General features: G+C 35.8%; 1 protein-coding gene across 1 annotated transcript in view; it reads left to right on the top strand.

Moving 5' to 3' along the window:
* ARAP2 (ArfGAP with RhoGAP domain, ankyrin repeat and PH domain 2) overlaps nucleotides 1–14915 on the top strand; it is a 129906-nt gene that overhangs the window by 79566 nt on the left and 35425 nt on the right. Inside the window, 7 exon segments of the mRNA XM_037390934.1 lie at nucleotides 2883–3046; nucleotides 5076–5216; nucleotides 5219–5287; nucleotides 7526–7534; nucleotides 7537–7633; nucleotides 9481–9628; nucleotides 10476–10544. Of these exon segments, the coding sequence (XP_037246831.1) occupies nucleotides 2883–3046; nucleotides 5076–5216; nucleotides 5219–5287; nucleotides 7526–7534; nucleotides 7537–7633; nucleotides 9481–9628; nucleotides 10476–10544 (697 nt within the window).

Genomic DNA, 14915 nt, shown 5'->3' with positions numbered 1-14915 from the left:
CATGGGATATCAGTACACTTCAGCCTGTGTTTATATGCTTAGTCTTAAATCCTTGCATTTATTATAAGTTCATATTTTGATAATAGCAAGTAGTTCAATGAGAAATACGTATATTTGTTATTGCTACTGTCTCTGAAAACTGTGTGGAAGAGATGATAACATTGATGTGAAAAGGAGAAGCTAGATCTGCAAAACTGTCTCTATTATTTGATGAAGTTATGTTGAAGATTTCTGCTGTGCTTTGAGGAAAGTTCTGCTTATCTGCTGGTAACTATTTCCCCTTTCCTTTTGATACAACCTTCCAGGTTCACAGAGATCAACAGTTTCCAAGTAGCAAAAAAATGTTCTTAAGTTTGGCTGAAAGTGTTAAAATTAGAAGGAATGCTTACACTTCTTATTCATACATTGTTGTATGTTTTTGTGATTTAAATGTATCCTAAGTGTGCGCTCTCTCTTTGACAAAAATACTGTGGTTTGAGATAAGCTTTCTAAGGCACTTCCACAGCAAACTGGCTGAATTTTGAACTGTGTCTGGTACTGCTTTCATTTCCTTTTCTTCCTTCTTTTATTCTATGATATTGTAGTAAATGCTGAAAGTGCTTCTTTGACTTATCTTTTTTTTTAGATGACTGCTCTAGAGACTTGACTGGGCAAAGTTAATAATTTTTTGGAGAACAATTAGTCGTCTTCCCTGAACAATCCAAATTCTGCAATTGCAGCAAGATTTTTCACATTTGAATTTTTTACCAGCAACTTCTCTTTCATCACTGTGTTGGTGCTATAGGACTGCTGCCTAAACAGATACCCCATTTTCTTTGTTAATTACTAAGTACCCTCTTCCTCTGAATTTAACTCAACAGCTTTTCAAATCTTAGAAAATAATGAGAACATCATCTCTTGGTAGTTCTGATACGTTTTTTTTTTCTATTGTGATACATTGAGGAGAAGATGGGAAGATCCATAGAATACAAAATGGTCTTTTTCACAGTTTACTTAATTCATATGTCACGTCAGGTGATTGACAGGCACGTGATTTAGACTTTCATATCTCTGTGAAAAAATACAGATAAGTTTAAATTAACTTTGAAGTTCAATTCACTACTATATATCCTCTATTCTCCTCTGGTACTGATTCACTGATATACAGCAGAGTTGCCCTTTCCTTGTTTAGAAGTAATAATATTTCCACTTTACAGTATGTTGCTTCCTGTTCATATCATAATTCTTTAGATAACAAAAAATAATGTGTTGAGGTTTCTATTTATCCTTTTGCATAATACCATAATGTGAATCTTGCTGTTCTGCAAGGAAAATGAAAACACAATAATATGCATATACGGGTGCATGTCTTGTGTTGGGAAGCAACATAAATCTTTTATAAATCATAGTCCTAAACTCTGCTGGTCTGTGAATAATAGTACTAACGGAACAGTGTTAACATGTGCTGTCAGACTCTTTTCAACTAATTTCAAACTGTTTCATTTCCTGTCATATATAGCTACAGTGATACCAGAGGATTTCAGGGTGATGTGCTGTTTGGGAGTCATTGGTTGAGAACCAGCCATGCAGGATATCTGTTCTGACAAGTCTTCAGAAAATATTTGAATGCATTGAATTAGGCACACTCATTTTGCTGTAAAAACTTGAGACCTTCACGCAAATTATTGGTGGCTCTTAATGAAAGAGAGAGGCTGACTGTTTCTATTAGCCAGGCTTGTGTGGTAGTTAATATGACTTTCAAAGTCATGAAGTAGAGGCTTTTTAAAAAGGGTCTTCGGAAAGATGACATATTTTAGTGTTTCCTATTCTGTTGCTGAATGGCTAAGTCTGTATGGTGGATCCTGAGAATACTTCAGATCCTGGGTCTGTGTGCATACATTGACTGCATACTCAATTTCTGTTGAGATATGAATGCTACAACAGAGATGTTTATAAAAGCAAAATTTAAAAATGCTAACAAAAAATACTGAAATTAAATATTCCATCATGATATAAAATGCTTTGGGTTTTTTCCTAAACAAAATAATCAAAGTTAATGTTTGCTTTTAAATTGATGAAAGTCTTTTCATAGAAGTCCAGTAGAACATTTTGACTTTTCCTACTAAGCAAATAAACTGTCATTAAAGAAAACGTATCCCTCATGTTTCTTTAGTGGAAGACAAAGAGTATATGTAGAAAAGTTTGCTTGCTATTTTAACACTTGAAACATTTGTTTATGACATATATGCATGTGGGTGGACATAAACCATTAAACCTTTCAATTTTGGAATTTTCTCTTAGAAGCTAACCTATCGGGGTTAAACAGGGGATTATTGTAACATATTTAAATAATAAAATCAGAACAGCACCATGCTTTTAGATAAACATGTAATTAAAGTGTTGCATTAACTTATTCTACCTCAAATCTTAGTTTTTTCATATGTTTCTTAGCTTTGTGATTTCCTGAGGGTGATCATTTCAATACATGTGAAGGGGGGAAGTTCAGTATGTCTCAGCTCCTCTACAGAAGGGAGGGTGCGTGGGTGGTTAAAAGTTGTCTCTGAGTCTGTTTTCTACTTAACTGTGACTTGGACTTATGAGTGCATGGTGTAGGAGCAAGACTGAAGAAGAGTAATGAAAGCAGCTGATTGACATTTTAAAAGGCCTGTTTGTGGATCTTCTTTCATTTATTGTGATACTGCTATTAAAGTGTAGTTGGAAAAAAAAAAAAAAAAAGTACTGTAACAATAGGTCACTACCACAGCTTGTATGTGGTGGAAAGTGCCTTGATATCTTAGTCTAAGTATTTCTAACTTTTTCCAGACATCTGCTATGTTGCTGTTGTACAATAACATCAGTTTTCTATTTCTTTCCTGCATTCAAAATATTTTTATACTTTTCAGAACGCTCTACATCCATGGCCATACAAAGCTGGATTTCATGGTCTGGTATAGTGCAATTGAAAAAGCAGCAGGCACAGATGGTAATGCATTACAAGACCAGCAGCTCAGCAAAAATGATGTTCCTATTATAGTGAACAGCTGTATAGCATTTGTTACACAGTATGGTAAGTATAGTGGATTTTATTAAACCTAAGATAATTTTTGTGTAATACCTAAGCCCCCACACCATCTGATCTTACTTGAATGGGTTTACATATTTCCTAAAGTAAAACCTTGTTAGCCTTGTTCTTTGATGTGATGGTGAAGTATCCTGTCACACATCTGAGTATTGGCAATTTGGGGAAATACAACTTGGTAGATGCCCTTTATAGACACCTTCCTATTTAAAAAATTGTTTTCCTGGTGTAGCACAGTCTTGGGGTCCAGTACCTCGGAGCAGAACACCTCAGTCCTGAAAATAAGCTATGTGAACGAGGAAAGGCTATGGCCTGGACTGGTCAGCCCATATTCAGGGAAACTGATGCTAACTGTGGAGCCATGTTCAGTCTTAAGGCTGCTGTTTTTTCAGTGTCATAGCCTAAGGGCATATAGTCAGTTACCATTTGTTTAAGTAAATTTTGCCAACATAACTTTCTATAGCATTAGATCATATGCAGACGATATCTGTCCTTTTAACTACTACAAATTCATCACTTTTACTTGTGAAATGCTAGATACATATCAACCCTGTACAAATCCGTCTTTGGGATAAATGTGTCTGCAACCTCTGTCAGTATGAGACCACCTAATTTATATTTCAGTGTTTGAAGTTTAAATAACTTTTGACAAACAATACATTATGGTAAATAGCTGTGTCTGGGTTACAACTATTGCCTAAAGCCAAGAAGAAAGAAGTTTTCCCTAAATTACTTTCTAATCATTAGTGTGAACTCTTAGAATAATTCATGTTGCTATTTCACGTGCTGAAATGTTGTTAAAGCAGGGTAGTTATGTCTGCCACTCAGAGCAATCATACGTGTATGTCCTAAATTAAAATTCCATTTCCTAATGTCTTTTAAATAAGTTAGATCTTTATTGAAAAATGTAGTTTTTTCAGGATCAGCACTACTGGGTGTTAAAATACTCATTTTAAAGCTGAAGAAATGAGTTAAAATACTCATTTGGAAGCTGAAGAAAAAAATATACATATTTTTGTGTCATCATGATAAAGTTTGTCTCTAGTTGTGGTCCATAGATGGCAGACACTCTCGGGCCCCACAGCGGTTCCTGACAGTAAAAACACAAAGGCAGTATCAAATGATAGTGCTTGTGGGCGTTACAGGAAAGGTGAATTGCAAGAACATAAAATGTGTTTTCATTTTTGAGAGAGTACTTAATTTGACAGGTACGTAAGAAAAGCAGGGTTTTATATAAATTGTGATTCTCTTTCAAAAAATGTGGGGAATGCAGGAAGCAGCTCTACCAAGAGAAACAACTGGACTGCAAATCTATGCCAAACTTCCACACCTTTAAAAAAAAAAAAATATATATTTTTGGCTACTTGTGCAGTAATTGAAGGTAGTTTTGACTGTGGTTTAGACTGTGAATCTTTTAAGTTGGCTTTGCACTTTAATGGTTTTAATTGCTAAATGCATGAATACTGGCTGTCTGATGTCTTCCTGAACATGAGAAAAACCACAAAAAAGACTAATTTCTACTAATCCTGAGGCTTTTGAGAATGAAGTGTTTCAGATTGTATAAATATAATACTTTACCGAGTCCTAAGTTGAGTTGATCAGTAGGGTAATAAAATAGCAGGAGGTTTGCTTATGAAAGCAGCAGTGTTTCATGTGTAATAAAATACCGTTCATAAAAAGCTTCTTTCCTTGACTGTATCTTTTGAAACTTTTGTTTTAGGAAGTCCTGAAGAGATCTGGGCACTTGAATTGCCTGTAAAGTATTCCTGAAATTGTGATCCCAGGCTTGCTTAAGACTATGATGTGCATTTTTGCAAAGAGATATGGCTGGGTGTAAGCAGACTTGGCAGTGTTTTTACTAACAACAGTGAGTGTGTGCAAAAGGTCAGAGAGATTTTAGTAGGAAATACAGTGTGTTTGACAGCCAGATATGCTTTCCATATAATAACATCTAGAATTTTTGAATTCTCAATTTGACATTTATTTATTTTTTTTCCGTCCTGTATTGCTGTAACAGGTTTAGGTAGCAAGCAGATCTACCTGAAGAATGGGGATTCTTCCAAAGTGGCTGAACTGCTGGAAAGTTTCAAAAAAGATGCAAGGAGCGTTAAACTAAGAGCAGGAAAACATCAGCTTGAAGATGTAACTGATGTGTTGAAAAGTTTCTTTCTCAAATAGATGATGCGCTTCTCACAAAAGAACTTTATCCATTCTGGATCTCTGCATTAGGTAATGTATTAAAAAACACTTGATACAAGAAAGGTTGTATGTACATTTTCAGTATCAGATTTGAAGGGATTGTTAATTGCTTGCCCGATATTCACCTATGTTATTTGATAATTGGCAAAACAATTGTAGTGAGGAAAATAAATATGTTTAGTTGGCTGCAATAGCTTATGTTAATCAGAGATTATTTTATCACCTTTAAGTGAACCATAATAATAATAACAACTAGTGATATTTCCTTAACAATGTGAGTAAATAGTAGACCAATGTTGCACTGTGTCGTAGTTGGATCAGCCAAGGTAATAAGTGATGATTAATATTTTATGGAAGCATTGGTGGTAGGATTCAAGAAATAGACATATGTTAGAGTAGGAAAAAGATAGTGTACTCTGTCTTTTGACCATATGTAGAAGTTTAGCTCAAAAGTGGTAAAATGTTGATGCTATCATCCACATGATAATTAAATGGCAGTCTTGCTGCTTAAATTCTTAAAATATCTTTTATGTACATCCACACAAAGTTATGTGTATTAACAACTGAAACTTGTTAACAGCTGTTACTTGTTTTTTGTTTCCTTAGAAATATTAATTTATTTTGAAAGAAAATTTAAATAATTTCATCCCAAACTGTAACCTGTGATGTCTTTAAAACATGAAGATGCATGTCTCTGTATGATTGAAAACAGATCCATGAAATCACTAATATGTTAATTAGTAATTCATTTTTTTAGTGTTTTTATAGTGTTCTTACAAAACAGCTATATTTCAATTTGTTTCTATTTGCAGTATTTACAGTCTGCAAAAAACACTCCCTCATAAACCGTGCTATAAATTGCAGATGATGCATAGCAATTAAGATGCATAGGAAAAGCTAAGATCGAACATTAATTTCTGTATTCATGCATTGAAATCATGCTATTTACTTTGTGGCAAGCGTCAGTCTTTAAATAAGTATATAAAAGCATATTCCTTTCTGCTTTGCCTACGTTCAAATTGTGGAGAGTGTTTTAATATAAAAACTGGAGTCTGAGAAACTCAGGTATGATATTTACCCATTTTTGACCTTTAACCTCAATTTCAACAAACCAGCAGAAAGAATATTAAGAATTTATTCACTTAACACAAGATTCCTCTCATGTTATCAGAAATCATAAAAAGTTGTATCTGTCGCAGTTTAGATTTGTTAGCTCTTTGTGAAAGAGAGTAACTCTGGCTGTTAAGGTGTTAAGAGAGATTTAACTTGCTGATTTGTACATGGGGCTAAAATTCTGCTTCAGCTTTACAGCAGAGAATCATGTCTTGTTATAGTTAGTGACAGTAGAAGTACTTGTGGAAGACTAAAACACTGAAGAAGATAAGAGTATAAGATGTTTAAACTGGGTTCTTGTTGTGTGTTGATTTTTCTTCTTCCAATTACTGAAGTAATCAAAACATAGTGCAGTAGTTAGTGGAGAGTGCTAGCAACCAGCTGGAATAGATGAGAGTTCTTTTGCTTTTTCTTTTCAGAAAATTGAGAGAAGCAAGGGATTAAGAAGAAAAAGCTGAATAAGTAAAGACAGAAAAAGTTACATTAACTTTGCTCATGCCCTGAGCAGGATTGTGCTCTGTAGTGTCTATGCAGCATGGGGAGGCAGAGTGAACTTGAAGGTCGAGAGCTGTGGCTGTGTTTCAGATACTGTAATTCCCAAGACTGGAATTGCTATCATGGGCTTTGCCACTGCTGTGCTATGTAACTTTGTAAGCACTTACCACCCCTTCCTGTTTCCTCCTCCTCTTACCAGTCTTACGCATTTGGATCTTTAAACTACTTAGGGCCTTGCAAACACTTTTTTCCAATAAAAGTTAAAGAGATGAAAGATCTTTTCCTTTCTTATCTCTGGGAACGTTTCTTAGAAGTACATTTGTACTTGTGCACACACAGATGCATTCACACACTATACATGCACAAACTACAGATTAAATATCCTCTGAGAGGAAATGGAATTGCTATCCTGAGATTTAGTCTTAAAACTGTAGCAAATAGTGCTTGAATATAGAACTAGCCCTCTTTATTGCTGATGCTGTTTCACTAAACTGGTATAGACTTGTTAATAGTATATCGTAGTATTGCTTTTATGAAGAGAGATTGACTGGGCAAATTGCAGTTGTAAATGACTAGAGCTGCCAATATAGTTAATGAGAATTGCTATTGGTTTTTTGTGTGCATTTTAATTAATGCTCAGTTATGATTATTTTCTGGCAGATACACAAAATGAAAGGAACGTGTGAAGAAGTATGGAACTTTTATTCGGACACTTCCACCAGTCCAGTAGGGCAAGCTTTTGGCTGCTTTAATTGCACATCTTTACAGGTCAATACAAATGATGCACTGTAGCAGAGGAATTCTTGTAATGTGTTCTCAGCATAACTCTACCATGTAGCTTGTTACATAACTAGTAAGCATCAAAGCTTACCTAGTTGGTGCTGATTAATTATATTTGATTCCCTATAATTTATAATGTGGTTTTTCTCTTTTGTGTGTTTTTAGTAGTAGCTATCTGTAAATATCAATGGCAATGGAGCAGCTTTACAGCAAGAGAGGGCTGCCAGTGTAGGGTGATTTTTGATGTAGTTTCTTAGACAACTCGTTTTGTACCCCAGTCTGCTAGTCTTCCAGAGGATTGTTTCAAATCATTCTTGAAATTACAAGATTTTTCAGGGAAAATGTCCTTCTTCACAATCTGTATTGTACATAATAACTTTGACAATTAGCTACCCTGTTTTTCATCAATGCTTCATTTTGCAACTGAGATAGTGGTAGAGAATATCCAAAATATAAACTTGTTTAAGCAGCAAAGGTCGTGTCTTATTCCTTGATCAAATAAGCAGCAGCAAATGTGAGAAAATGGTGTGACTTGGATGATTCTGCAGTGTCATGGTTAACAGTAATGGTCTATGTTATATATCTATTGAAGAAGTCAAATTATATTCCTGGTAAATTGTAGTAGGTAGAGCATGTGTTAGAATCGTTTCTTTGCAGGATATTGTGTTCGAACCTCACAATACATAACCATGTACATAGCAGATGTTCTTTTAAAAACTATTTAGATGTTTATTAATTGATTGGTGCCATTATTGGGATAAATATTGTAGTAAGTGTCATGTTTAATTATGTCTCCAAACATATCCAGATTAGACGTAGTAGTATGATGTTATATCTGTTCTGAAAGTAGTTGAATTTATGTTTTATAACAGGTGAAAATTCTGTGATACTTTAAAAAGATCTGTGTCTAAAGAGGACACATTATGTAAACAACAGAACTGATATGAAACTTTACTATAGGTATAGAAACTAGAAGGATCTCATTCCTTTCCACATTGTGTTTGATGTTAGATCATAAGTTGTAGGATAACTTACATAACATAATATAGCAAATATTTAATGTTGGTGCAGCATCATCTTGAGTGCTATGTGCAGTTCTGGGGCCCCACAGTTTAAGGATGTTCAGGTCCTTGAATGCATCCAGAGGAGGGCAACAAAGCGGTGAAGGGCTGGAAGGAGCATCCTGTGAGGAGCAGCTGAGGACTTTGGGCTTGTCTAGTTTGGAGCAAAGGAGGCTGAGGGGCAACCTCATTGCTCTCTACAGCTTCCCAAGGAGGGGAAATGGAGAGCAAGGTGCTGATCTCTTCTCCCTGGTATCTAATGATAGGATGCATGGAATGGTTCAAAGCTGCATCCAGGGAGATTCAGATTTGATATTAGGAAACATTGCTTCACCGAGAGGGTGGCCAAACACTGGAACAGGCTTCCTAGAGGGGTGGTCAGTGCCCCAGGCCTGGCAATGTTAAGAGGCATTTGGACAGTGTCCTTAATAAACATGCTTAATTTTTGGTCAGACCTTAAGTGATTAGGCAGGCAGACTAGATGATTGTTGTAGGTCCCTTCCAACTGAACTATTCTATTCTATGCTATTTTATTCTATTATAATTCTGGTATCGCTTGAGATACAGATAGAAAGTACAAGATTTCATTTTTGTAAGGAGTTGTGAGGTAAAGAATATAAAGAAGTATAAAAAAGAATAAATAATACTAGGTTTTTTTCATGCATTTAATGTCGTTATTCTTTTGAAATGCCTACTCTGTATTCTTAAAAGGAGCCTCAGTACAATTAAAGGACAATGAAACACTCTAAATAGGTTTATTTTTTCCTTCAACAGGGTGCAAAAGTGTTCTGAAATCAACCATATGAACCCTCACAATCTCGCCATGGTGTTTTCCTCATGCTTATTTCAAACAAAAGGCCAAACTAGCGAAGAAGTCAATGTAATTGAAGATCTAATTAAAAATTATGTGCAACTTTTTGATGTAGGTATCTTTTATAGAAAAGTGTCCTAATTGCTGAGCTGTTAGAAATGCTAAAACATCAAAGTCTTGTTAAAGATGATCTTGCTATTAGTTACGCTATCTGAGGATTTGCAGGGCTTTTGAACATTCAGTTGACACTGTTCTTTGTCTGCTTTAAGTTTTATTTCCCAGCTAGTTTAGCCTGTGTAGGAAAGACTATTTATAGGCTTGCTGTGAGCTACTGTTTTCCAAAATGGTGCTCATTCTTCTTGCTGACACCAGCGTACCAATTTAAAGAAAATTTTAAGAATATGACTATTAAAAACAATACTCTATTCAAATTTTGTGGGCCTGATCAGAACTGAAGCATGGAAGAATTCTGTGTTCTCAGTCTCTGACCTGTGGTTATGGTAAAGACTAGAAGGGTTCCTTAGGCCTAGAAACAACATTAATTCCAACTGGATAGAAAAGATACTACTAGCAACAATTTGTATTAGCCATTTTGGTTTAGAGTTTACTGTGCCACTATAACATTGTTTGGCAATTTTTCATGGAGTCGTCTCTCTTCTATTATGTATTTGGTAAAGTTTATAGTAATGAGTCCCTTCAATGAAGTGTTGTTTCTGACTGATAGGACATTTTGCATAGCTGCTTCTATAATAATGTGATTAACAGTATTGTTAATTGTAACAAGGTATTACTGCTACATTATTATTTATGATTTACTACTGTTAGATGTAAACATTCCTCAATATTTATATTTGTATTTATATTAGTTTATTACATCAAATTAGTCTTTGCTATTTTATGTTGTAATTTTTATACTTGCTCCCTTATTAATTGATCAAAAATTATCTATTTTAAACAGATAAATGAAGACCAGGTCAAACAAATGGATATAGAGAATAGCTTTATTACTAGGTGGAAAGACACTCAAGTAAGTGGCAAGTATCAACTACTATGCAAACAATTTTAACAAGACTATTTTTTTGTTCATAGGTGTTTATACCTAGATTTCTAAATGTAATTTCTAAGTTTGTATAGTGATCAGTGTCGTTAACTGCAGAACTGAGGAAAATGAAATTAAATAAAAGAGGAGGCATAACTAATAAAGCAAACAGTTCTGTGTAAAGCATGCTGTAGAATTATGTTCTGGCCTGAGTAACGGGATAACTTACATGTTGTTACATACTTTTACTATGCTTCATAAATTGTACTAGAAGGAAATGTCACATTTGCAAATGTGAAAGTGATGATCTATCTTTTTTAAATTTTAAACATGCATATTAAATACATTCAAGTGTATATTAATACTTCTATTTCATGAGCTTTGGGTATACATGGTCTCTTCTTCATTAGAGTTTCACCATCCCTTTGAGTTTAAAGCATCTGAATCTTTGGCCACATCCTGTTCTGTGACCATCTCTAGAACTGGAAAGCACAAATATTATTTGGAAAAGCTTCAGACACATACTAACAGTCAAACTGAACTTTGTGTTACACTATGAGAAAATTGAATATCTTAGGCCATTTATCATCTTGAGTTACAGTTTTACCTGTAATAACTTTTGAATAACTTCAGAGTGGTATGAAACAGCAAAGTGATAGCATGTTTTACTGTCTGAATGGAATCTGTGTACGTTCCTAATTAAAGCAAAAATTGCTAAATTTCATACTACAAAGGTGGTTTAATTAGAAGAACTAAAATGAAATGTAGGGAGCTTAAAAGCTTTTTCAGAAATCTAGAGCAGTGGAGGAGAAGCTTCCAGTGATTTTGAAGTTTACAGAGCTTTAGAAACTAATAGAAAGGTAGTAAAAAAAATCTGTAATGCTTTGTCTGTTGGATGCCTTTCCCCTTCTAGCAACAGCTTTGTGGTACCTTATAAGCCATCATTAAGAAGATAGGCTTTTGCAAATACATGCTGAAATTGCATGCTCTGTTAATTGCTATCTGGAGTCTTATTTTAAAGGAATCTCATATTCCTTTATTGTCTGGGCCAGAGTGGCATGTAGCTTTCTGACCATAATGACCTACTGTGAATGTGCATATAGAAGGTAGAATGTAGATTTCCTCCTTTTGGTGCCCAGTGGGGAGTGACCAAGTTACTGGGAAACTTTTTAAAGTTGATTTCTACTGTCTGTCTTGCAGAATGCAAACATCTGCCTTGGTAATGGCAAGAAAAACACCCCAAATTTGATATCTCTAAGAGCATTCTTCAAGGCAGAAGCTGAAGTATCTTTAATGGAATTTATTAATTCTGGGGTTCATGAAAAGGACCTTATTGAGATTAGAGAATAAAATTATGAAGCCTAAGATCCTGAAAATGGAGAGACTTTAAAATATTTTCTGTGGGTTTAGAACCAAAAAAATACTTGGTACAGCTGTTACACTATTAACAATTTCCAAGCAACTCTGGGAAGCTGTAATGATTAAATGTTTGTAATACCTTCTGGAAAAATTAGGGAGATATGAGTGGAGTTTCATGAGTAGAGAAAGAGATAGTGGAGACATTCTGATTAGATAGGGAGAAAAAAGTAGAAAGGAAACTGAAAGGCTGTTGATGTATTGAATAATATAGTAGCAACTGCTGGCCAAGTGGGTTTGTCTAAAACTGAAGAAAAATATAGAGAAGACCCAAATAAAGTGGTGGTTTTCTGTATTTTTCCACCCCAGATACCACTATGAGATCACCCTTATCAGGTGTATCTAACTTAGAAGGATGCCTGTTGAAGAAAGAGAGAAACTTTCTTTTGTTTCCCTTGGACTCTCCATGTTTTTGGGAGGTGGAGTTATAGCTGTTCCTTGGGCAGCCTGTTCTATTGCTTGACCACCTTTTCAGTGAAAACATTTTTCCTAAAATCGAATTTAAACCGTACCTTTTGTAACTTGAGGCCATTTCCTCTTGTCCTGTCACTTGCTACCTGGGAGAAGACGCCTACCCCCACCTGCCTACAGCCTCCTTTCAGGGAGCTGTAGAGAGCAATAAAGTCCCCCCTGAGCCTCCTCCAGACTAAACAACCCCATCTGCCTCAGTGGCTCATCATAAGACTTGTTCTCTAGATCCTTCGTCAGATTTGTTGCCCTTCTCTGGACATGCTGCAACACCTTTACATCCCTCTTGCAGTGAGGGGCTCAAAACCGAACACAGTATTTGAGGTGCAGCCTACCAGTGCAGAGTACAGGGGGACAATCACTGCCGTAGTCCTGCTGGCCACACTATTTCAGGTACAAACCAGGATGCTATTGACCTTCTTGGCCACCTGGACACACTGCTGGCTGATATTCAGCCAGCTGTCAGCCAGCACCCCCAGGTCCTTTTCCTCCAGGCAGCTTTTCAGCCACTCTTCCCCAGGCCTGTATGACTGTTTTGACCCCAGTGCAGGACCTGACACTTCTTGTTGAATCTCATACAATTGGCCTTGGCCAGCCAGCCAGCTTTTAACCCAGTATAGAATACACCCGTCCAAGCCATGAGCAGCCAGTGTCTCCAGGAGAATGCTGTGGGAGATGGTGTCAAAGGCTTTAATAAAGTCCAGGGTAGACAACATCCACAGCCTTTCCCTCATCCACTGGGCAGGTCATTTTGTTGTGGACATCACGTTTGTCAAGCAGGATCTGCCTTTCATAAACCCATGCTGGCTGGGCCTGATGCCCCAGTTGTCCTGCACATGCTGCTTGATGGTGCTCTGAACAACCTGTTCTATAACCTTCCCCAAGCACTGAAGTCAGGCTGAAATATCTGTGGTTTTAGTGTGGTACAGCTTTATTAGCTGCAGTGGAGTCTATTATTTCCTTTGTATCTGATTCTACCCCTTCACATTCCTTCCACAACTTTGCAATCACGTGGAATAATTTAAAGCCTATCTGTCTTGGATGGCACTGTCTTGGAAATGAGAATTCAAATCACTGGATTTAACAGTGGGCTCATTCAGAGTGTATCCTGAATGAGTTTAATGATTAGATGGGTTGAGGTGCTCGGCTTTACCGAGGTGGTACCAGTCCTAAGTAAAAAAGAAACTTTAGGAACCAGGAATGTTTTTATAGAAAAGGGTAATTTGTTGGGTACCCATGTATGTAGGTGATTGTTTTGAGGATTGCTGTTGTGAGATTAAACACAGAAAAATCTGTTAAGATCTTCAGCAATGCAAAAAGAGACTAATGTGCCCAAGCATTTCGGATTTCCATATGACCTGTTATATAAACAAAGGAAAAATGTATCAGAAATAACTGTGTACTAGAAAATTTCAATATGAAAAGGAGACAGAAAGAATTATTATTAATGAAAAAATATTGTAGTAAATTACCACCTTTTCCACTCTGTCCTAGAAATATATTACTATTAAGACCTATTCAGATATTTTGCTGTATATTATTTGTATTGTGTGGGCAAAATGGATTTGCACTATAAATTGTGTACTTTGGTGTATGGCTTTGTTCTTTAATATAGACTTGAATGGCATAAAAAGGAAAATAGTATACAGAATGATACAGATTCCCTGTTTACCAAAGAGGACGATGATCTCAACTTAAAGCTGTGGTTGATTTTCTTCTCCCTGTAAAGAAAATAAGCAGTGTAAAAGTCTTAGAACAAACTTGGTCATTGGGGCATTTTAAAATTGTATCTGAAGTGATTCCAGATTCCTACTTGGAAAACATTAATTCTTAATACTCAGTGCATGTACGCACAACCTGTTACAAGGAAAATGTTAACTGAGCTGCTGGATTTTATTAATTAATCTCTGTCAATACTGTATCTGAAAACATCATGAAATGCTGCATTTGAGTTATAAAATATTTTTGGATCTTATCAAATCATTGGTATATTCAGTCTGTACAGCACTTCCTGGAAAAGGAGCCACGAGAAGTCAAGATAGAAAATAATAACTCAGGAGATCTTTGTCTGGGAGCACTTGCTCCAGAGATAACAGCTTTTTTCGTTTTAGCTTTCTAAACAAGCAATGGACATGGAATCAAAACTTCTACTTTTTAATGATTGATAAATTGAAGTTTGAACTGCTTTTAAGGAATAGGGATGGACTGTATTCTCTCTGTTGTCAGCCTATTACCCCTTGAATATAACAATTGAGGAACTGATTCCTCAAGAGCCTGACTGTCATTTGTGGCAATTTGATTGTGACTATGAGCATTTTTCCCCTCTGAATTAAGCTGTGGAACATTTTTTGCCAGTTGCCAATTTTTCTGTAGCAGACATGATTAATGTAACTAGTGTTTCAGTTTGAAGATAAATTCTTCCTAAACTCCGTGTGCACATAACATGTAAAATGCATGGATGTCTAATGCCTGGAA

The sequence above is a fragment of the Falco rusticolus genome, chromosome 1, assembly GCF_015220075.1.
Source record: "Falco rusticolus isolate bFalRus1 chromosome 1, bFalRus1.pri, whole genome shotgun sequence".
Taxonomy (NCBI): Eukaryota; Metazoa; Chordata; class Aves; order Falconiformes; family Falconidae; genus Falco; species Falco rusticolus.
The sequence above is the reverse complement of the archived record's forward strand: the minus strand, read 5'-3'. Positions and strand labels throughout refer to the sequence as shown.